Below are 23,239 nucleotides of genomic sequence, written 5' to 3'. Positions count from 1 at the left end.
CTGGTCCCAGCCAACTGGAGCAGAAGGTGTCACTCAACCCCCCTGCAGGGCCCACGGCTATTGCTCTGCCGCAGGGTTTTGCCTCGTGGCCGCCCAGCAGCCACTCTTGTATTTTAAATGGGGTCCCACTAATCACTGGGAAACCAGGTGCCTTCAGAGCTAAGCAAAGGGGGACTTGAAATTGACTCAGTGAAAACATGATGCAAAGGGGCTAAAGCGACTCCTTCAAAGTGCCCAACCGCTGCCCGAGCAGAGTTTGTTCACTCTGCCCGCCGCCCATTGCACGGTGCTGCTCACGCCATGAAGGGACCCTGTTACGCACCCGGCGAGTAAAGACTTGGTACTGCCCCCTCCCGTGTCTGGGGGGCGGGAGGGGGGAGTTAGAAGTAGAACCCAACAGCGTGCCTGATCCGCCGTTTAAAGCGAAGGGGCGGGAGTAGGCAGAGAACGGGAGCTGCCTTCGTGCATCCAGTCTAGGGCACATAGAGGCAGCATCCCACCTGGCTGCCTAGTGCCGCTGCCGTCTCTCTCCCGGCGTGGGCCAAGGCGCTGTGCTGCAGCCAGAGGTGGGGCTGGATTCCCGCTCTGAGCCATCCCGCCCCCGACCGCTAGGCTGGCACCGCAGAGCTCTGCTCCGGCTGAGCCCCAAGACTTCGGATTCTACCACCAGGCAAAGGCAGGAACGGGTTTGTGCCTGATCTGCTCTGCGGCAGAGCCCGGGGCTGAGCGGTCAGGGGGGTGGGACTGTGATCCTGACCGCTCAGTGGGTAGACCCAGTGGTCTCCGGCCCGCGGGGGCTCATCTGCCACGGCAGTTCCATCCTCAACCAGCTTTAGATTTGAAATACCCCTCAAATCTAGTCCCGCTCCCCCTGGAGGGCAAAGCGGGTGCAGTGTAAGTGGCCATTTACCAGCGGCTGGCCCTTCGGGAGCAGGCCGGGACCCTCTATGCCTGGCTGGAGGGAAAGCTGAGAAATGACTGGCTGGGATTGTTTACGGAGCAAGACTTGCAGCAGCGGGATGTGCTCAGTCTGTCCCTCTGCTCCGTGCTGCCCTTCCACACAGCCTGGAGGATTAGCGCTATTTATAGGAGATGCTTGATTTCAAATTTCCCCCCGGGGAGGCAAATTCTTGCCTGCCCAGGGATTGCGGCACTGGCCTTGGGTTTCCATTCTGCACATGCACTGTCCATCTCCCTCCACCCCACATCCGCTCCAGGGCACCAGCCAGGGGCCTGGACACGGTTCCTAATCGAGCTGCGGCTGTATCTGCTGCCTCTCGCCCCCCGCAGAGCTGGAACCCGGGAGGGGACGGCCCTAGGGCTCCGGCAGAAGGAACAGGCAGTGGGAGCTTTCACCCACGGACTGATAGTAATACTGAGATCTGACGAGCCACCCTCGGAGTCTTGCAGAGGGAAACTGGGGCCACGGGCGACTCCTGGGTGTGTCTGCAAGGATCTCGATCGAGCTGGCTCGTGGCTGTAATAATCACTCTCGCTCCACGGAAGTCCAGTGGCATCGGCTGAACCTGGCTCCCCTTTGCCCCGTGCGCCGCTTCGCAGCAGGTCGCACTTTAACGCCCTCTATGACACTGGTGAAATCCAGCTTTGCTGCACGTTCGCACCCGTGTTTCACTGACATCTTCCACCGGCATTGGCACTGACGCAGCAGCCTGGTGCAGCCCGATCGTGATCTGCGGTGGCACAAGAGCCCTCGCCGGGGCATGGCCAGGTGCAGTGGCCCCACGTGCGCTCTGGCTCGGCGTTAACAGCGTGTAAATCGCAACGAGACAGGGACGCTGCTCTTCCCCCGTGTTAAAGTTCCCAGCCCACCTGGAGAACTGCAGCCCTTGTGCCCTCTCGGCCCTGCCTCTCCCCTGCTCCAGGGCGCCCCATGATGAGGGTGGCTTAGAAATAAAAAGGGGGTCAAATTAAACCAAGTTTTAAACAAATTCCCCCTCCCCCCGAGTCCGTGTGATTATTTATTGGGCTGCGGTGACATTGGAAGCAACAGCGGATGTCTGAGGCTGCCCCGGGCAGCGCCCCCCACCCCCCCGAGCTTCCAGGGACACAGTTGGCTGAATGCAGCAACGGGCTCCGGGCTCAGTCCAGAGGACGTGTCTGGGGCGTGTTCACCCCCAGCCAGCCCTGCCCCTGGCCGCATGCGACCTGGCCCCGCTTTGCTCACCCCGCGCTACTGTGGGGACCATTTGGCCTCGCTAATCTATCTCTGGGGGGAGGGAAGCCCTCCTTGACCCCCAAGCGCAGTTGCTGGAGCAGTCCTGTCCCTCCCAGGAAGGGCCGGGACACCTCGAGCTGCGCCCGGCTCCCGGCCTGTCTCCTCCGTCAGCTCCTGGGGCTTTGCTCTCAATGGGGCGGACGTGGAGCTCCCCCCTCCCCCCCCAGCAGCGGGAGCCAGGACTGAAAACAGCAGCAAGGCCCTGAGACCCCCCTCCCCGGACTCCCCCAGGCCTGCGTGCTCCAGTCACGTGCGCCAGGCCGCTGTCTTTGTGGTGGGGTGATGGCTCCGCGCGCACGGGGCAGGGCTGCCTGCCGTCCCCCAGCCCTATTTGGAGCTGGGCGGGCCGTGGTTGAGCTGCAGCAGGGAGGTGGTGGCGTAGTTCTGGAAGAGCGGCTGGAGGAACATGCCGATGGTCCCGAAGACACAGACGAAGATGAAGATCCACAGGAAGAGGCGGTCGATCACCATGGCCACGTATTTCCAGTCCTCGCTCACCTGGAAGGAGACGGCGTGTTCAGAATCCGGGGCACGGCCGCCCACCCCGCCCCACACACTGACCCGAGGCGGCGCGAGGAAATGGGGCCAGGGCCGAGCTGCGTGTGGTTGAGGAGCGTCAATCCCATCAAGGCAGAGGCTCGAGGACAGGGCGCTTACACGGTGCTAGTCCGGCCTCCGCCCTCGCTCCTGCCAAACCTCCTTCCCCATCAACCCACCTGGGCCCCTGAGCCCAGCAGCAGCACCAGGGGCCAGGCCTGCTGCCCCCGGGCTGGCTTGTTGTGAGGAACTGGGACTGTTCTTAATGTGGCCTTTGAATGCTGAGTGGGGAGTTTTGGCTGGGAAGACAGGGGAGTGTTGGCTGGGACGGTCTGCATGGGGGGATGGGAGACTGGCCGAGGGAGAATACCTGAACATGTAACGTGAGAACCCAGGAAGGGGTAGAGGCCAGGTGACACCTTTGCCCGGGAGAAAGGCTGGGGGAGGAGACGCGGGGGGAGGGAGAGTTTCAGGAGCTGGCTGGTAATGGAGGAAACCCAGACGGGGCTCTGCCCCCCCCCCCCAATGGGGCTGTGGTGCCCCTGGGACCCCAAGATGGACCTAACTAAGGGGATCCTGTTGTCTGTGCCTGCCAGACCTGTCTTGGACTGTGTTCCTGTCGTCTAAATAAACCACCTGCTTTACTGGCTGGCTGAGAGTCATGGGGAATCGCAGGAAGCCGGGGGTGCAGGGCCCTGAGTTCCCCCACACTCCGTGACACTTGTCCCCTCTGCTTCCGAGCCAGCTGCTGCAGGGATGGCCTCAGACTCTGCCCGGCAGGCCACAGCTGGGTTAACACAGAGACTCGGCCCCAGGAACGGGCCCAGAGCGCAGCCCTGTGCGGCCAGGAACAGGTTAAACGAGACCGGGAGAGACGCGCTCCGGGAGCACCTGGAAGGTGCTGTGTCAGTCTCGCTCCCACGAAGCCCGGACCGGGAGCGGGCGGCCCAGGACAGCGTGTGGACCTGGGCATCAGGACTCCTGGGAGGAGTGAATCGGGCCCCAAAGAGCCCTTTGTCTATGTCACTGCCCTGCCCGTGGGCGGGAGAGGGTGGAACGGCCCCGAGAGCGATCTCCCTTCTGTGTCTGATGGCCCACTCCTCTCTCAGAAAGCTCGCACGTCAGCCCGTGGATCCGGGGCCTCTCTGGTGCCCCCATCACTATGGTATCTGGGCACCTCTCCATCTGGTGGGGCTTGGGGCGGGTCGGCAGCAGATGCACAACATGCTGCCCCACAGGGGGATCTGAACTCGGCTCCCTCCCCATCCGTGCAAGCTGCCTGTCTCGCCCCTGCCCGTACGGCAGCATTTAGGCCTGGCCAGGTGCTCCTGTTCTGTGCCGCTTGCCCCTCTTGCTATGGGTCTGGGAGGGGCAGTTTCATGCCTGAGTCTTGCTCTCATTGCTGTCCTTGGCCAACAGCATCGGCTTCGCAGGGAGCCTGGCTGGGACGCGACAGATGGGACTTCCGCGCAGCTTGGAGGAGGGACAGGCAGGGACCGAATTAATTCCGCTGCCTAGAGATCGCGGCAAGACCCGAAAATCAGCATGTGCTGGAGGCAGGGCGGAGAGGAGCCCGGTAACCACCATTCACCTTCGCTTCCACCAGGCCCTGGGACCGGCAGCTTCCTCCCCTGGGCTGGATTTGTGCTAAGGGAGGCCGAGCTGCGTGCCCTGGCTAACGGCGAGCCAGGCCCAGGCGGAGGCAGTGCAGCCACGTGGCAGGAGCAGGTGGCCTCAGCGCTGGGTAGCTCTGGGCACGGCCACCTCTGCCCTGGACCTGCCACGTGACTTCCAGGCAGTGACTTCCCCTGCGGAGGCCTCTCTGTTCCCCTCTGTAAAGTAGGGACCGTTCCAGGAATGTGGAACTCGACCCGTGGGCTACACAGCCCCCCCTACCGCTCTGCCAACGCCCCACGCTCCCCACCTGCAGCGCACGCGCCCCTGGGCTACCCTCGTACACGCGGCTCTGCTCGTCTCAATCCCACCTCCCCTTGCAAAGCCACAGGTGCCTAGAGCCCCCGGCCAGGCCAGGCCAGGCCAGGCCCGCCCGCGTCTCCCCAACTCCCAGAATCTCAGACTAGGCATCGTGCTGTGACGTGGGCCGGAGCCCCTCTGAGCTGGGCCCCTCCCCAGATCTCTCCCGCCCACCCCTCATCCAAAACCTGCAGCCTCCCGGTGCTGCCCAAGTCCTGGGCTGCTCTCCTATGAGACAGTTCTGGTTACTATAGCAACTCCGAAAGCGGGGCCTGGCTGGGGCAGGTGCTGACAGTCTGGCAAGGCCCAGGAGGAAGGGATGGGGGGCGAGGGGCTGGGCCTGCTGGAATCCAGCCGCAGGGTTACCCCGGCACTTGGCATATTTGCATTTCAGAAGCCCCCACCCTCTGGGTGTTGGCAGAAACCCCACAGACACAGCCAGCTTCCCTGCCCCCCGCCTGCATCTCCCATGAATATTTCATGGGCTTTCCACGGGGCCCAGCCGAGCAGAAGGAGGATATTGATTTTGGACCTTGCCATTTGCGTTGAGAGCTCAGGGCCGGCGCCTTCCCGCCAGTCCTGCAGGCCGGGCTGGGAGGAGAGGGACGCTCCGACTGCCGCCCCCTTGGCACTAAAGCTGCACCCTGCCCGGGTCGCCTCCCTCCAGGCCCCCAAGCACAGCACAGCAGGGGACCGGGGCGTGGGCACACTGCGCTGATGGTCCCTGCAGGGCTCGTGAGAATTTGGCAGTGCTCCTGTGCAAACCTTTAGGTGAATTATGGTTGACACCCCCTCCCCGCAGAGGGGTGGAAGTTGGGGGGGTCTCCCCTGTACCCCAGGGCAGAGGGTCCACCCTGCTGAGCAGCAGGCGCGGGAGTTGAAGGAGGCTGTTGTACTGCCTGGGGTACCGTGACACTGCGGGCTGGGGGCACAGCGCTTACACCACCTCCCTGGGGGACCCTGGCTGACTCCAGGGATGAATGTTGCCCATCACAGCTGGGGAGAGGCCGGTGCAGAGACCTGCTCTGAGCGGGCGGGTTTGCCATGCTGTCTCTGCCCCAGGCTCGGCAGCAAAGGGGGCAGAGGGAGCCCAGCACGTCTGGGGCAGGACTGGTCCATGCTCAGGCCTGAGCCCACCCTCCGTGGCCACGCATGTGCCCAGGTAACACTTCCCACCGCCACGGAGCAGAGCCCCTGGCCAGCAGCGGGGCCAGCAAAAGAAACCAACATGCACAGAGATGGGGCGGGCAGTGCCAGGGACACGTGTGCTTTTGTACACACACACACACACACACACACACACACACACCGGCTTGCACACAGCCGCCTGCACACAATCCCGGCTGTGTGTGCACCAGGTACACACACGCAGCCTTCCATGGGTGATTGTGCACCAGCACACAGACGTGTCCATTCCCCCTTGCACACCCTCCCCCCCCACACCTTCCCTCTCTGCCTCCACCAGCTCCCCCGACTCACGCTCTGGTCGTCGTCCTCGCTCCTCATGTGGTCTGCGATGAAGCGCACCCCATCCACCGCCTCCTCCACCCCACAGCAGCACTGCTGGCTGGGCGCCGGGGCCTGCCCCTGCCGCTCCCGGTAGCCATTGGCACTGTCAGCTGCCTCGGTGAACTGCCGGCCGCCCCCCGCGCTGAACTTCTGGACGGTGGCCTGGTTGGCAAAGCAGGTGCAGGAGCGGGCGCTCTCCCGCAGGTAGAAGCTGCTGCTAGCCCGCTCCTGGTTCTTCCGGTGCTGACGCAGCCGCTGGCGGGCACAGTTCTGGCGCGGCTGCTTCATGAAGAGGACGGTGGGCAGCTTGTCCAGGAAGACCACCTTGACCCAGGGCGGCATGGTGTGGGTGGTGGGCGAGCGGTGGTGCACGTTGAGCACACACACGCTGGTGACGATGGAGAAGGTCACCAGCACCATGGTGAACATCAGGTACTTGCCCACCAGCGGCACGTCCAGCGAGGTGGGCGGCACGATCTTGGAGATGAGCAGCAGGAAGACGGTGAGGGCCAGCAGCACGGAGATGCAGAGCGTCATCTTCTCACCGCAGTCGGAGGGCAGGTAGAAGACCAGGATGGCCAGTGAGGTGATGAGGATGCAGGGGATGATGAGGTTGATGGTGTAGAAGAGCGGCTTGCGGCGGATGATGAAGTCGTAGGTGATGTCCACGTAGGTGGAGTCGTCGGGGTTCTCGTTCCGCCGCCCCGGCAGGGCGATGATGTCCCACTCGCCGCTGGGCGTGAAGTCGTCCAGGCTGGCCACGTCGCTCTTCAACACCAGGTCGATCTCCGTCCGGTCGTAGGTCCACGAGCGGAACTTCATGGTGCAGTTCTGCTGGTCGAAGGGGAAGTGCTTGACCTCGATCTTGCAGGCGCTCTTGTAGATGGCTGGGGGCAGCCAGAAGATGCTGCCATCGTAGGAGACCACCGCGTTGGAGTAGAAGGAGACCTCGTACATCCCGTCGGCACTGGGGAGCAGGAGAAGGGCCGTCAGGCCGCAGGGATCTCACCCCCCACCAGGACTGTTCTGCCCACCAGCCCAGCGGAGCCGGGCTCCGTCCCCCCGGGCAGCAGCTGCCGGGAGCTGAGGGTAGGGGTGGAAAACACCCAACTGGCTTCCCAGCTCCTGGGAGTGGGGCAGGGACAGCTCCTCTGTGGGTCTGGGTGGAGCTGCTGGGATCTGGCATGGCTGAGAGTGAGGGAACAAGATGTTGCCTCTTCCCACAGGGGACCCGCGTCCCGCCCCTGAGGCTCCCCTACAGATCAGGCCAAGTCCGCTCTGGGCAGGACCCTCAGCCAAAGCGAGTGGGCCCAGAGGCTGGGATAGAGGCTGGAGCCGCTGGGGGACGGGGACGGTGGCACCTACTTGTTATAGAGGACGACGTCCGGCAGCCAGATGTGCTTGGAGGGCAGGCGCACCTTCCGCATGTTATCAAAGTCCCCTGGCTTCCAGGTGAGGCGGTAATCCTCCCACTCCTGCGGAGAGCGCGGCAGGGCCTCAGCACCGGCCCAACCCTTCCCCTGCCGCCCAACCGGCCCTGCCCGGCCCTGCCACCCAACCAGCCCTGCCCGGTCCCCACTGCCCAACCGGTCCCGCCCGCCCCTTCCCCTGCCGCCCAACCAGCCCTTCCCCTGCCGCCCAACTGGCCCTGCCCGGCCCCTGCCACCCAACCGGCCCTTCCCCCACTGCCCAACCAGCCCTGCCTTGCCCTTGCCGCCCAACCGGCCCTTCCGCTGCTGCCCAACCGGCCCTGCCCGGCCCCTGTCACCCAACCGGTCCTGCCCCTTCCCCTGCCGCCCAACCAGCCCTTCCCCTGCCGCCCATCCGGCCCTGCCCGGCCCCCACTACCCAACCGGCCCTTCCCCTGCCGCCCAACCGGCTCTGCCCTGCTCCTGTCGCCCAACCAGCCCTGCCCAGCCCTGCCGCCCAGCCGGCCCTGCCCGGCCCTGCCACCCAACCAGCCCTGCCCGGCCCCCACCGCCCAACCGGTCCCGCCCGCCCCTTCCCCTGCCGCCCAACCAGCCCTTCCCCTGCTGCCCAACTGGCCCTGCCCGGCCCTGCCACCCAACCAGCCCTGCCCGGCCCCCACCGCCCAACCGGTCCCGCCCGCCCCTTCCCCTGCCGCCCAAACGGCTCTGCCCTGCTCCTGTTGCCCAACTGGCCCTGCCCAGTCCTGCCACCCAACCAGCCCCACCCGGCCCCTACCCCTGCTCCTGCCACCCAACTGGCCCGGGTTCTGCAGCCCCAGCTCTGGGGTGAGGGGAGGGACCCCAGGCTGGCGCTCCCCCCACCCGAGTGCCTGCACCCCCCCCCACAAGCGGCCTGGGCCTCAGGCCAGGGCGTGGCTGGGGGAGCTTCCTGCCTGGCGTAGGGTTGGGACCCTCCCTCCCTTTGTTTCTGGAGCAGGCAGGAAGTTGGGGGGGAGGGTGTACGGGGGATGCAGCGCAGTGGGGGCAGAGTGAGCTGTCCAGGGGAAGGGGTGACCCCCACCCTACCCCACGCCAGGCGTCTCACCTGTGTCAGCCACACGTTGGTCGTCATGATCTGCTCCCGCTCGTGCTGCAAACAGGACCGAGGCGGCGTTAGCAGGGTCGGGCACAACGGGGAGGTAGGCCCAGCCCTCAGCAGGGCGTGGGGGCAGACGGCAGGCCTGGGGCTGGCCGCTATGGGCAGGGGCAGCCAGGCAGAGAGAGCTCGGAGAGGTCAAACCGCACCCCCTCCCTTTACGCGGTGCAGCCCGGCCCCCAGCGCCCCCCAGCAGCGCCGGGGCCTCCTGTGCTGGCTGGGCCAGACGCAGGCCATTGAGCGTGTGCGTGTGTATACCTGCGTGCAAATGCATGAGTGTGCACAGCGAGCCAGCGTCTCCCTACGCACGGGGGTGCACGCGCACTGGCGTGTCCCCGTGCGAGGGGGCTACACACACACGTGCCTGTACGGGGGTGTTTGCAGCCCGTGCCTGGCGTGAGAGACTGACGCTCAGCACAGCCCTCCCCCCCCCCATGCCAAGTGCCTTCACCCCTCCAGGACCCGGTCTCTGCCCAGGGCAGCAGGTGCGAACCCCGCGCTGTGCCGCAGACCCAGCAAACTCACCACACTGATGAGCTGGGCCAGCGACACCATGAGCTGCACGGTCACCAGCTCCGAGCCGTTGGTGGCCGGGCGGATCAGCTTGTTGTAGCGGGATGGGTCCAGGAGGTGCTCAACCAGCCGCTCCTCCGTGTCGGTGCCCAGGCTTCCTGCAGGCAAGGGGGGGACAAAGGGGTGAGACCCCAGTACCCAGCCTCCTTGTCCCCACACAGCACCCCTTCCAGCCTGGCCTGCCCCACACCCCACTGGCCAGGTCCTGCCAGTGGGAACTGAGCCGCTGGTCTGGCCCCAAATATTCCTCCCTCCCCAGCTCCCAGCTGTGGCCCAGGGGGCGGGGATCCCAGCTGCAGCGTCTGGAGAAGGGTCCAGCGAAGTCGCGGCTGCTGGAATGCCAACCATCAGCTCCGAGATGGGCTCGTTCGGGTGCCTGGGGGGCCTAACGCCCGGCTCGCCCAGCCCAGCATGCAGGGGGGCTCCCAGCTCAGTCCGAGTGCGGTGGCCATACCCCCGCTGCCCCGAGGGACGGGACCCCCACCAAGTGCTGGGCACTGCCCTTGGGCCCCCGCCAGGAAGAGCCCTGACAGTTTGATCAGCCAGGAGCATGACCCACACCGCTGAGCCTGCAGGATCCACCCGCCGTGGGGCAGCCCCTGAAGGCTGCGGTGGGTCGGGGGAGAGACCACTCCGAGCCTGGCATGGCTGGGGCAGGGACAAGGGCAGCCACCCGTCTCTCTCGGTAGTTACAATGTGTTGCGGAGTGTGGGGGAGTCAGGGCCCTGCACCCCTCTTCCCGAGATTCACTGCGACTCTCAACCAGCCAGTAAAGCAGAAGGTTTATTTAAGGACAGGAACACAGTCTCAAGCAGAGCGTGTAGGTACGACCGGACCCCCTCAATTAGGTCCCTCTGGGAGGTTCAGGGAGCTTAGACCCCAGCTTGGGGTTCCCTGCGTTGCACCACCCAGCCCAAACCGAAACTAAACTCCAAACTCCTCCTGCTGCTCCTCTCCTTTGTTCAGTCTCCCGGGCAGAAGGTGTTAATTCTCCCCACCCCCGTTCCTGGCTCAGGTTACAGCTCAGGTAGCTTCCTTCAAGGGAAGTCCCCCCTCCTCACTGCAATCCCCCTGCAACATTCCCAGGTCAAATCTGCCCTGCTCCCTGCTCCGTCACACAATGCACCAATGGCTGGCCCCTCTAGGCTAACCAGGCCCCTGGGTCTCGCCCCCCCTGGAAGGAGGGAGGGGGCTGAGTGGCCTTTCAAAGGACCTGGTTGCTTACTGGTGGTGAACAGGCAACACCTGTTTGTACCCCCCCACCCCGCTCCGAGAGTGCTGGACAGAGACAGGCCCAGCCCGCCCTGCGTTGTCTGCAAAGCGCTAAACAATGCTGCAGAAAGCGTCTGAGCAGAGAGCTTGGAACCGCCACCCCGGCACCCCGCAATTCCTACGCCCAAGTCCCCCACCTCTCCCTGCCCTCCACCCCCTGCCCCCACGGCCGCTCTGCAGCCCAGGGACATACACCCGCCTCCCTGTGCTGTGGGCAGAGGCTCCGGCTCGTGGGGGTGGTGGCAGCAGGCTGTTCCCGTGGAGGGTTCGTTCCAGCTATGGGGGCCCTTCAGCCCGTCTTGGGACCCAGTCCTCTCGTCACCAGCCCCGCTTGGGGAGGGCCGGGCATGGAGGGGTAACGGTCTGAGCGGTTTTCAGTGAGCGGCAGGGTGTGACCCCTGGTGTCCCGGGCAAATCTCAGCGTGGGGTGTGATGTTCACCCTCCCTAAACTGCCCGACAGGCTCCCTTAGATACAGGATTTGCCTTTCCTGTCAAACTCTTGGCAGCGTTGCTGTGTGGCTGTTAAACAGCCCTCATGCCCCACCCCAGAAGCAGCTGCATCTGGGTGCTGGGTGAGAAATCCCTGGATAACCAGCCCCCGCACCTCACCCCAGAGGTGGCTGCATCTCGGTGCTGGGTGACCAGTTCCCTCTCTCAGTCTGTAAAGCAGTTTGGGGTGAAAGGGGAGTTAGAAATGTGACCTATTAATATAACTGCGATAGTGGGTCTTGCAGCTAAGACAGACACACAGAGAGGAAGCAGACCTACAGACAGACAGCAAGAAATGGGGCTTATTCCACAGCCCCCCCAGTGCCCTGTGCTCAGAGCCCCATGGCTGGGAATGGCCGCCCGCATGTGCACACGGATCCCGTCCCATCAGCCCCCAGCCTCCTGTCTGAGCCAGGCCGGAGCCCTGGCTTCTTGGGCCGCTCGTCCCCAGAGCAGCTCGGCGCCCGCCCGTCCTTGGGGATGAAGGCGCCGGTGACTGACAGGCCGCTTCAAAGGGCCTGTAATGAGCCTCGCCCGCGGGGTCAGGGCCTGCGGAGGATTCTGGGCTGGCGCTCGGGCGCCGTCTCATCTTGCCGCCTCCTGGACGCCGCTGATAGCTCTGTGTTCGCGGGCCCTCTGCCCCTCATTACGCACCGCCTTTGTAGCCAGCCCGCGCAGCCGGCTCCGGCCTTATCACTAATCACCAAGGAGCCAAACCCAGCCGCAGCAGGGCTACGCCGCAGGGGATTTGGCCCAGTGAGTGCAGACGCTCACCACGGGCAGAGGGATGCCAGGCAGGGCGGAGGCCTCATGCCACTGATGTCCCCCCCCTGCCCCAGTTCTGAGCCTCAGCGAGTGGGGCCTGGGCCTGGGGGCTGCTGGGGGAGGGGAGCATGCAGGGGGGTGAGTGCCTGGTGGGGAGGGCCCAGCTGCAGGGGTGCTTGGGCCAGGTGCTGGCTCTGGTCTGGAGGCTGCCCCGTGCTCAGCCTCACCCTCCCGCCTTCCCTGTGCCCGTGGGTGTGTCCGTCTGTCCGTCCATGCGCCACCTCCCCGGGCACTCCCCTGTTGTGAGCCATGTCGCCGGCTCTGGGAGCCCCAGCAGGTGTATGGGGAGAGCCCGGGGGACCAGGCTCAATGGCTGAAGGGGCCCAGCCTGCATCCCCCCCTCAGCTGCTCCATCCTGCCCCACGTGGGGCTGAGGGGGCCGGTCTCACCAGCCTGCTGGGTACCGGCCAGGGAAGGGGAGAGGGGGGCAGAGCAGGGGGCTGCCCCAGCCAGGGGCCCAGCTCTGCCCTCCCTTGGTGCCTGTCGCTCTACATACCCCACCCCCCTCGTCCCAGTCCTGCTTGTCAGTGTCAATCCACCACTCCTCCTGCCCTTCCAGCCTGCCCCACCCCACCAGGAGCTGCCCCAGCCAGATCCCGACTGCCTCCCGGCCAGGCTGCAAAGGGTGCAGCGGCTGCTGAGTTTCAAAATAACCCCTCTCAGCTGGGGGGCAGCAGGCCCGGGGCCTGCCGGGCGCAGCGCTCGCTCTGGGGCTGGCCCTGTGGGGGCTGGAGGGTGAGTGCAGGGCTGCAAGTAAGACCCAGCACCCACTGCACTAGAGAAACCTCCCCCTCTCCTGCCCCCCGCTCCTAGAGGGCATGGCAGCTCAGCGGGGGAGCAGGGCGAGCTCCCGGGCCCAGGAGCTGAACAATGGCAGGGAGGGATGCAGCTCTGGTCGGGGCTGCGCTGGGTGCTGGAGGGAATGGCTGCACCCTGTGTAGATCTCAAAGCACTTGGCTCAGGAGGCCAGTATCGTTTTATAGGTGGGGAAACTGCGGCACAGAGACAGTAAGTGACTTGCCCCAGGTCCCCCAGCAGAGCCAGGCATGGAACCCGCGTCTTCCGAGTGCCGGGCCAGTGGGCTAGGGCAGGCCACTAAGCCACACGGCCGCTCCCCTTCCAGCTGACGTCCCGGTCCAAGCCTTGGTAAGGCTCTGCTCAGCTGCCCCCCGCCCCGCTGGGTAACAATCCATCACGTTCCCCTCCGAAGCCAGGACACGACACCAGCGTTTCCGGACAGTGTAACCGCGTGTCTGGGCCGGGGCTCAGGCAGGCCGCAAAGTGCAGCGAGGGCTTGATACCGAGAGCTCTGAAATATCGATCCAGGGACAATGCCAAGCCCGAAAATGCATTTTCCACACAGAGATGGGGGGAGGGGCACAGAAACAAACTGCATTCCTCAGACTCGTTTTCCCTGACTGTGCTGACCGGAGCTCGGAAATATGTACACAGGGGGGCTGGTCCGTGAGAGGCTGAGGATCGGGACTGGGACACGGGGCCTTTCCCCTGTAGGGGGCACCGGCTCCGATCCAGCCCTGGGGCAGGGGACTGGCTGGCTCAGGGGGGCAGGGAATGGGACACGGGGCCTCTCCCCTGTAGGGGTCACCGGCTCCGATCCAGCCCTGGGGCAGGGGACTGGCTGGCTCAGGGGGTCAGGGAATGGGACACGGGGCCTTTCCCCTGTAGGGGTCACTAACTCCCATCCGGCCCCAGGGCGGGGACTGGCTGGCTCAGGGGGGCAGGGAATGGGACACGGGGCCTTTCCCCTGTAGGGGTCACTGGCTCCTAGTCATAAAGTGGGTGGAAATGCCCCCCTCAGAATCACACTCCCCCGTGTGAGGCGCTGCACCTCCCCAGCCAGGCCCCTAGCAGAGGGGGTGGATCGGGCATGGCTGAGTGCACTGCACTCTGGGTCGTCTCTGCTTCCAGGGGCCCACAGGGGAAGCCGAGGAGAAGAGCCTTGAGGCTGCTCTTATTTATGCCTAAAGCCACCTGCCCCCTCGCGCAGGGACAGGGCCACTGAGAACTGAGCCCTCAGGCTTCATCTGAGAGCCTCTGGCCTGCCTGGCCCTGGCTAATGCCCTGCTGGGGAGCGAGGGGGATGGGCCAGGCAGTGGAGGGAATCAGGGCATCTGGGAAGGGACCTGCCCTCACACTGTGCGAGAGGAGGCTAACGGGCTCCTCTAGGCCTGCGTGCGCTAACGAGGCGCACCTGCAAGGCTTGCGCCGCCGGGAGGAGCTGAACAGGGGAAAGTTTCCCGGGGACGGGCGCTGCCACAGAGGGAAGGTTGCCCCGCCTAGCACTGAGGGTAACCGGGCCAGGCCAGCCGAGGAGGAGACGCTGCCGGAGCCACCCATGCCCCAAGCCGAGGGGCGGAAGGTAAACGCGGGAAGGGACGAGAGACTGTGAGAGGCTAAGTGGATACAGCCAAACACCCAGGGGCTGTCTGAGGGCCCTGCCCTGTTCCAGCCCCACCCCCAAGTGTTGCCAGCTGGGGTAGAAGAGAGGGTCACTGAGGGACAGTGGGACTTTGGGGGGGGCCTAGGGAGCCCTGCCCCCGCCCCAGTGTCTCAGCTGGGCCCTTCCCGAGTGAGTTGGCTTCTCCTGCGTGGGGCCGTGTTGTGTCACGTGAAGGGCCCGATCCTGCGAGCCGGCTGGTCCCACCAAAGCTGGTGGCGTGAGCCAGGCTGCAGGATGGGGCTCGCAGAGGGAAGCAGCAGGCGCAGAACGAAGCCCAGCTGTGCTTTGCCCTCTCCAGCAGCAAAGGGCCACTTTTCCTAGCCACCCCCAAGTGCATCTGGGAGCTCCTCCCCGAGCTGGGGCCTTCGTCCCAGGTGTCAAACCCCAGGAGATAAACGGCCCCAAGAGCTCCCATGGATCCGAGGGAGGAACAGAAACCTCAGGCGAGCCGGGAGGGCCTTGCCGGTGGCGTTCAGCAGGGAGGAGGTCGATCTTGCTCAGCCCTGCCCTCGCTGCTGCCAGCCTGCAAGTCGCGTGAGAAGCAGATGGGGGTTTGCAGAAGAAAAGGGCAGAGCAGAAGGGTTCTGCTCCTGGGCTGCCTGGGTCCAGGGCCAAGCAGGAAGGACACGGTGTGAGACAGGGCGTATTTCAGCCAGGGGCATCTCAGTTTCCACTGGTTAAAAAAGGGCTTGGGGTTCCCTTAGTCTGGGTCAGCTGCAGCTCAGAGCGAGGGGAATCTCCCTGCACGGCCTGGGCTTCATTTCCAAGGTGTGAAATAGCGAATCACTCCCAAGCCCCAGCTGCCTCGCAGCCCTTCACGCCTCCAAGATGAATTGTGTTCCTTCCGCTCTACTGCGTATTGAGTGAGAACTTAAACCCCCAGATCCTCGCTGGTCCCTGCGGCACATTTCTGTAAGCACACGGTTTGCAGCAGCGGCCTCAGACCAAATCTCCCCTCCCCTCTGCACTAGGCTGCTGCTCTCTGCCCCAGACACAGCCGCATTTGAGTGGGGTGGAGTGGGCTGTAACGCTCTTGGAGACCCTTTTGGCTGTAATGCTGGAGGGACTCATGTTTCTCAGAGGTGGGGTGAAGGTCAGTTCGACAGCCATCGTCTCACTCCAGAAACAAGCTGCACGTGCAGCTGCTTCTCGGAGAACAGTTCTACTCAGCACTGCAGCACTTGGAAATGGATTAACCCTCGCACACCCAGGAGAGCTTCCCCCGCAGGCTGAGGGGGAACAAGTCAGCAGCTCCCAGGGCCCTGTTTGTAGCACCAGCCTGTGCTCTTCGACCAGCTAAAGCGTACGGAAGCCACTGGGGGCTTTTTCACGGACTACAGTGGACTTTGGATCAGACCCACTGAGCCAGGCAAGAATCCAGCCTCCAGCAATGGAACAAGGAGCCCCCAGCCCTGGGAACCAGAGTGAGAAGGCCTGGGGTGGAAGGAAGTGGGGTCAATCCGGCCACCCAACACACATAGGAATTGCCATCCCCAACTGGCCTTGCTCACTCGCCTGACAGCCACAGAGCTGAGTCCCAAGGTGCAAGACACTCCAGGAGGCGGGGGGGGGTTTCCCAAAGGCGAAGTACGTTTTCCCTGCCCCCCGTCAGTGAGCGGGTGGCTCATGCAAAAGAGTTTGGGGCCCTTCTGCACTATTTTTATCCTGTCTAATGTAATGGCAGCTACTGTCATCATCCAACTCAGCATTCAATCCTGCTAAACATTCCAGTGCGGTTATATCTTGTGGCAGGGAGTTCCACAGACTATATATGCATTGTGAAAAAAAGCTTTCTTTTCTCAGTTGTACATTTCCGGCTGTTCAATTCCAAGTGCACGCATGGGTGTGTACACACCTAGCCCCACACACCTGGGGCTCAGATTTCCAGCAGTGCTTTGGTCACAGCTGGGGAGTGCTGGGTGTTGGACACCTTTGAGAATCTGGACACATGCGCACACACCATCGATGTACAGCCAGAAGAGAGTGTTTAGCACTGCAAGATATAACCCGCTCTGGGAACGTAACCAAACCTCTGTCTCTGCTGCAGCACAAGGCAGCCAGGGGTGACTCAGGTTCGGAAATCATTGAATTCGAAGTCGGCCCCGTATGGGAGAGTCCCGGCAGCCTGGGCCTGGCAGGGCTTGTCAGTAACTTTTTCTCTCTGTGTGGCCTGACGGCTGGACGCCTGCGACGTGTCACAAAGACCCCGCTGTCACCGCCGGGGGGCCCCGGCTCTGTGGGTGACTCAGGGGAGTCAGGGCAGTAAATCAGGCTGAGCAACCAGCATGGTACGGAATAGCTGGGGGGACACGTCTGGGGCTGAGCCCCGCCCGGTTCGCACTGCACCACCCTGCACTGCGAGAGCTACAGCTGGAGTCTGCCTCTGGCACAACGCAAAGGCCCAAACAGTGTCTGTCTGGCTCTCAAATCTCTGTTCACCCCGGCCTCTGTCTGTCCGGCAGGCAGCCGGTGCCATGGGAACTGAGCACTAGTTCCATCTGAAGTGGGGGCGGGGGGGGATGGAAGTGCCTGGCTAATAAGGGAGATTTGACTTTTTCTAATCTCCCTTGTTCCTCTGGAATTAATATGATGTCGCGCCGAACTGAACAGAGCCGGCCTGCTGCGGATTGTTGCCTGGGGTGAGTGCATGTGTGAATGTCAGGGGTGAGTGTCTGGGGGTGAGTGTGTGTGTGTGTGTGAGTTTCAGGGGTGAGTGTGTCTGGGGGTGAGTTTCAGGGGTGAGTGTGTGTGGGATGTGTGGGTCTGGGGTGAGTGTGTCTGGGGGTGAGTTTCAGGGGTGAGTGTGTGTGGGATGTGTGGGTCTGGGGTGAGTGTGTGTGTGTGTGTCTGTCTGTCTGGGGTAAGTGTGTGTGTATCTGTGGGCATGTGTCTGCACCCGCTAGACACCCCCCCCCCCCAGAAGTGGAAATATTCCCTGACAATCAGTTCTCCCGGACGGTGGTTTGGAAGACCAATGGCCATCCATGGGCAGCCATTCTCTTCAGCGACAGGCAGCGCTACGGAGAGCAGCGGTTCCCGGGTGCACCGAACGGAGCCCGGGGAGATCCATGGAGCGATGGCCCCTTATACCAGCTGAGACCCCCCCCCCCCCATTGGGGGCAGCAGAAATGGGACTAACCCGCTAGGAACAAACCTGCCTTTGAGAACTGAAGCCGGCGGGGAGGCAGAGGCCCAACCCCCCTTGGCCCGGCCTGGAGGTGGGGCCGATGAGCGGCCGCCGATGGGGGCACGAAGGGGAGAGAAAGGCCCAGCCCCGGCGCCGGTCAGTGTGAGCCCCAAGGGGCCCGTGGTACCCCCGGGCTCGGCTTCCTTCCCGGGTTGGGACTCGCGTTCATGGCCACCCTGCAGCTGTGGGACCAGGGTCCTGCTATTGGCCGGCCCCTCCCGATATTAGGGGCTTTGTCTGATACACACAACGCTCCCCCCGCCCCCAAACTCCCCCAATTTCCCCACTGGCTCTCCGGTCACCCCGCGCCGGCCCGGCCCCCACCCGGCCCCGGGCTCGCAGGGGCTCGGCCCCCACCCGGCCCCGGGCTCGCAGGGACCCGGCCCCCACCCGGCCCCGGGCTCGCAGGGTCTCGGCCCCCACCCGGCGCCGGGCTCGCAGGGACCCGGTCCCCCCTCGGCCCCGGGCTCGCAGGGACCCGGTCCCCCCTCGGCCCCGGGCTCGCAGGGGCTCGGCCCCCACCCGGCCCCGGGTTCGCAGGGACCCGGTCCCCCCTCGGCCCCGGGCTCGCAGGGACCCGGCCCCGGGCTCGCAGGGACCCGGCCGGCACTTACTTCTCAGGAGGCCGAGCAGGAAGAGGCACACGAGCGAGGCCATGGGGGCGGGCGGCGGCTGCATCCTCTAGCGGCGTCGGGACATGGCCCGGCCGGAGCGGGGCGGCCGGGGCTGCAGAGCGGCGCGAAGCGGCCGCTGTCCCCGGTGCTGAAGCGGCTGCGCCGGCCCCTGCGCGGCTCTGTCCCGGGTGCTGGAGGCGGCGGGAGCGCGGGGCGGCTCCGGGCGCTGCTCAGACCCCGGCTGCCTGCGCCGCCCCCGTGCGCCGCCCCCTGCGCGCCGCAGCCGCCCGCGTCCGTCCCCCCTGCGCTGCGCGGCCCGGGCCGGCGGCTCCCAGCGCCGGGCGGCTGCGGCGGGGCGGGGCGGGGCGGGGCGGGGACCGGCCCTGCCCGGGGCTGGGAGCCGCGATGGAGCGGGCGGCCCCGGCTGCAGGGGGCTGAGCTCGCGGGGATGCGCGTCTGTGAGAGCCGGGTGGGTGGGTGCGTGTGGGTGGGTGATCACTGTGGGGGGGAGCGTGTCTGCGTGTGATCACCGTGTGTGTCTGTGCGTGTGATCACTGTGTGTGTGTGATCACCGTGTGTGTCTGTGTGTGTGATCACTGTGTGTGTGTCTCTCTGTGTGTGTGTGATCACTGTGGGGGTGTGATCACTCAGTGTGTGCATGTGTGTGTGTGATCACTCTGTGGGTGTGTGATCACTGTGTGTGTGCCAATGTGGTCACTGCGTGTGTGTCTGTGTGTGTTCGTGTGTGCATATAATCACTGTGTGTGTGTGTGTGTGTGTGTGAAAGAGAGAGAGAGATGTCAATGGGTCGCTGTGTGTGTGTGTGATCACTGCATGGGGGTGCATACAATCACTATGTGTGTGATCACTGTGGGTGTGAATATGATTGTGTAGGGGGGGCATGCGTGGCCCACAGAGCCGCCTCCGTAGTTCGTGTCCCACTTGGCTTTGCCTCAGTCTCGTCACTCTGGGCACCGTACGACACCCCGGGGTGCTGGGCTTGGTTTGTTGCCTGCTCTGGGGCTCGGCGCTCGGGGACGTCATTTGCCCCAGTGGGTGCAGGGTGCCCCATGCTGTCTGGGCACCGTCCGGCTCCTGCAGGGCTGGGTCAGCCAGGCTCGCACAAACAGCGTGGCGATGGGAGGCTTCCCGGAGCGTGGCACAAACAAAACCCCCATGGGGCTCGGCTGGGCAATTGCTGGGGGCTGGCACTAGTGCAAATGCTTCCTGTAGGGATTTCTCTGCAAACAGCCCTAATGCAAACCCCAGGGCTGGAGCCGGGCGGAGGTTTGCGGCGCCCTCAGGCGGGAGAGGCCTGTTTATGGGGCAGGAGCTCCTTGTCGCTTTGTCACATTCCTCATCTCCGGGTAATTCTGGGCCTAGCATGGGGGGGGGGGGGGGGCGCAGGGCTCTGGCTACGGCGATGGAGGTGGGGGCTGCTCCCTGCTTTTAAAGCAACGTATGAAATAGTGAAGCCAAATCTTACAGCCTTTTCCTGAGACCAGGTGACCTGGGGAGCGCTCAGATACCGGGGGGTGGGCACCGAGGCACAGCCGGAAGAGAGACAGGCCAAGGCACTCAAAGGCCGGGGGTGGGAGGCAGAATAGCAGATTCAGGCTGGGTTTTGGCCATCAGGAAGGATTTGTCTCTGTGCAGGGGCCAGCACAAACCCACCACTTTCAGAGCCTCCTGCTAACCGGCTGCACAGGGCCCAGGTCACTGCACAGCATGTGGGGCACTCAGACCCTCCTGCAGAGCGTCACGGGCGCCCTTTCCCCTACCGCTCAGTGACATTCCTTTAAGCATCACCTGCCTGGCATGTCCCTAGTGCCGGGGTGGAATCACCAGCTCCATGGTCCAGCCCATTAGCCGGGGTGGCCAGACCTGGCTGCTTCCCGCAGAGAACCCCCTTGTAGGCCAGGCGTTCCTTACCAGCCTATGGGGGGGATGTTTCTAGGGGTGGTTTGCCCAGTGGTACCTAGAGGCCCCACATGGGATCAGGGCCCTGGAGTGCCAGGCACAGAGCCCTTGCACCAAAGGCCTCACAGTCTAAATAGACACAACCGACGAAGGGGGAGCAGGGGAAAATGAGGCACAGAGCAGCGAAGTGACTTGTCCAAGGCCACCCAACAGGGCAGGGGCAGAGCTGGGAAGAACCCCATCGTCCTGCTTCTCTGTGCAATGTCCCAGCCGCTGAGCCAAGCTGCCTGAAATCTCCAGACTAGACAGGGATGGGACTGGTGCTTCCGATGGGTTCGTACTAAGGGCCCCCGACTCTGAACCCCCCCAACCCAATCAATAGTAACAGCAGCACATTCCTCCCCGCTCGCCAGTGCCCGCGATCCTCGTAATCGCTGAACCCTGCTCAGTCATTGTCTCCCTTCCTCCCGCTGCTCGGTGACCTCGTTTTAGCATGTGCCGATGGCGCGGCTGGGGGATGGGATGTCCCCCACACACACACACACGCTCCGCGTAGCACCAAGCGTGTCGGTGGCGGTCGCTAGAGGCCATGTGACCTGCCATCCTGTTGACATACAGCTGGGTATAGAGAGGGCCCTTCAGTCTAGCAGATGAAGGTAGAACAAGCCAATGGCTGGAAGCTGGAGCTGGCCGAATTCAGGTGTCGTTTTGTACCAGGGAGGGCGATTGGCCAGTTTTCAGCCCAAGGGCCAGGGGGGTTCTCTGTCACTGGCAGGTTTCCGTTGAGCTGGTCTGTTTTCCCACACGCTACGTCCTAGCGCAGGCCCAGCGCGTGGCCTCGAGGCACAGTTAATTCAGGGAAGCCCGGCAGCCTGCGCTAAACAGGAGGTCAGACCCTGCTGGCCTTAGAACCTCTGGGTGCAGCTGGACACCCCCTGCCTTTCTCTTCCCGCGTCACATGGGTGCAGGGGGACTGGCCACCCGGCTCCGCAGGGGAGACCATGGGCCAGCTCCTCCGTGGCTGGAAACCAGCCCAGCCCCGCTGACCCCAGGGGAGTTCTGCTGATCTGCTCCCATTGCAGACCTGCCCAAGGAGCCAGTGACTGGATTTTCCCTGGTTCTAAGCACCCTGAGTGTGGGGAGGAGAGACCAGCCCAAGGCCCCGGCGGTTCTCTCTGGTGTTTGCTCTTAGGCCCAGGGCAGAGAGGAGCTGGGAGGTGGCTGCTCCGGAGGGGTCAGTCATGTTCTCTGGCCTGCGTCTGCCTGACACCTCCTGCTCAGTGGCAGGGCTGTAGATAGGGCCCCCATTGCTGGGCCCAGGTGCTGCCTAGCTGGGGTGTGCGAGGTCAGCGCCCTCCAGCTGAACCCTGCTGCCAGCGGGGGAGGGGGTGATTTTGGAACAGATGTCGCCCTGTCACCATAGTAGGTCACCTCAGTACTTATGGTCCATTCATCAGAACCTGAGCAGGGTGCTCTGTGCCACCCCTAGACTGCAAAGGCAGCTGCTTCCCACTGCAGCTTCCCCCCAGGCCCCCCACCCGAAGGCAGGTCACAGCTGGCCAGGGTAAGATTCTCCCGCTCTGCCCTGTCCGAGCTGTTAGTTACCGGACTGTGCTTCCTCCCAAGGCTCCGACTTTCCTCCACCATCCCCGTTGCCCTCAGTGGAATCCCGGCTCAATTCCCGCAAAGGCTGGCTATGTCTTTTTCTCTTTTAAGACCCTTTCAGCTCCTAGCCGTGGCGTCATTCTCAGACCCGTTTCTATCATGTAGCACCTGCCCGTCAGCTGTGTGGACACCAAGTGAGAGGCAGTCCCGGCCCCAAGGAGCCAAGACAGACGAAGAAAGGGTCGTATCCGCATTTTGCAGATGGAGAACTGTGGCCTGTGGATATCTGAACTCTGAGCCTGGTCCTGCTGGCATCAATGACAAACACCCCGGGACTCCAGTGGGCCTGGGTTCAGCCTTTGCATGGTGGGCGTGTAAGTGACCTCAGCTCACAATGGGAGCTGGTCTCTTCCTCTAGGTTATGGGCCAAGTTCTGCCCAGGCAAGGAAAGGCGCTGCTCCTTTCCCTCCAATCCAGCACCCCCCGCCCCGGTCTCTGTGGCCGATCATGGGGCCGTCTGAGCTGGGAATGGGGGTGCTGGGTGTGGGGCAGTGACGCGGGGCAGCATCTTTGAAAGGAGCGAGGCCTGTCCCTGGAGAGGGGCAGCCACGGGCACCGCCGCTCTGCATTGTGTGTTCAGTGAGTCGAGGTGAGTCAATGAGGCAGGCGCCGGGAGAGGGCTCCAAGCTCCCTGTCTCCTGTGGATAAAGGGAGCGAGGGGCCCTAGGAGAGGCCAACCCCTGGAGAGCTGCCCAGGCCTGGGGACGGGTGACACAGGCAAGGCCCCAAATAATGTGGGGAGTCACATGCCTGGCCAGATGCAGCTGCTCCCCTCCCTGCAGGCCCAACAGACAGAAGCTGGTGCTGACAGCTTTCCTCCCCAGCACTTTCTTCTGCCTCTGAACGTGCTGATTCCCCTCTGGGCGGAGAAAAGCAGGACCCTGCTGGTCCCCTCAGGGCTGCGGAGACGGGACCTCCCTCCTGGTGGCTGCCGGGCTCCTGCTCCAGACGCAGCTTGATGCCCTCCCCCCAGCTGGCCCCATCACCGCCTCCGAGTCGCCGCTCAGTCACCCAGCGCTCAGCTCCCTGGAGCTGCAGCATCGTGCGTGTGTGAGTGCAGATCCCACTTGGCAACTGGGGCGGGGCGATAAATGATGGATAAGACAGTGCTTGGCATGGCTGGCTGGGCCGTGCCCAGGGGTGGGCTCCCACTTTCCAGCAGGACCCTCCTAGGCTGCACCTCCTCGGGCTCCCCCACCTCTCCCTGGCCGTGCATTGCACCCGGCCTAGCACCTCTGCTGGTGCTCCCCTGCCCCCGGGGCTCCGCCCCCCTGGCCCTGCCTCCATCTGTCCCATGCCCTGGGGGCTCCGTCCCCCTGGCCCTGCCTCCGTCTGTCCCCTGCCACAGGGCTCTGCCCCCCAGCCCTGCCTCCGTCTGTCCCCTGCCACAGGGCTCCGCCCCCCTGGCCCT

At 64.2% G+C, this 23,239-nt stretch overlaps 1 protein-coding gene across 1 annotated transcript; it reads right to left on the bottom strand.

The window, feature by feature from the left end:
* Positions 1-2,414: 2,414 nt before the first annotated feature.
* Positions 2,415-18,608, bottom strand: CHRNB2 (cholinergic receptor nicotinic beta 2 subunit). Its single transcript, XM_065574375.1, has 6 exons — positions 18,244-18,608; positions 9,347-9,492; positions 8,771-8,815; positions 7,622-7,731; positions 6,227-7,223; positions 2,415-2,734 (listed from the first exon to the last, which is right to left on the bottom strand). The coding sequence occupies exons 1-6, from the start codon at positions 18,305-18,307 to the stop codon at positions 2,564-2,566; spliced, it is 1,533 nt and encodes a 510-aa protein (XP_065430447.1). The 5' UTR covers positions 18,308-18,608; the 3' UTR covers positions 2,415-2,563.
* Positions 18,609-23,239: the final 4,631 nt, after the last annotated feature.

This window comes from Chrysemys picta, chromosome 20, assembly GCF_011386835.1.
Source record: "Chrysemys picta bellii isolate R12L10 chromosome 20, ASM1138683v2, whole genome shotgun sequence".
NCBI lineage: Eukaryota > Metazoa > Chordata > Testudines > Emydidae > Chrysemys > Chrysemys picta.
The sequence above is the reverse complement of the archived record's forward strand: the minus strand, read 5'-3'. Positions and strand labels throughout refer to the sequence as shown.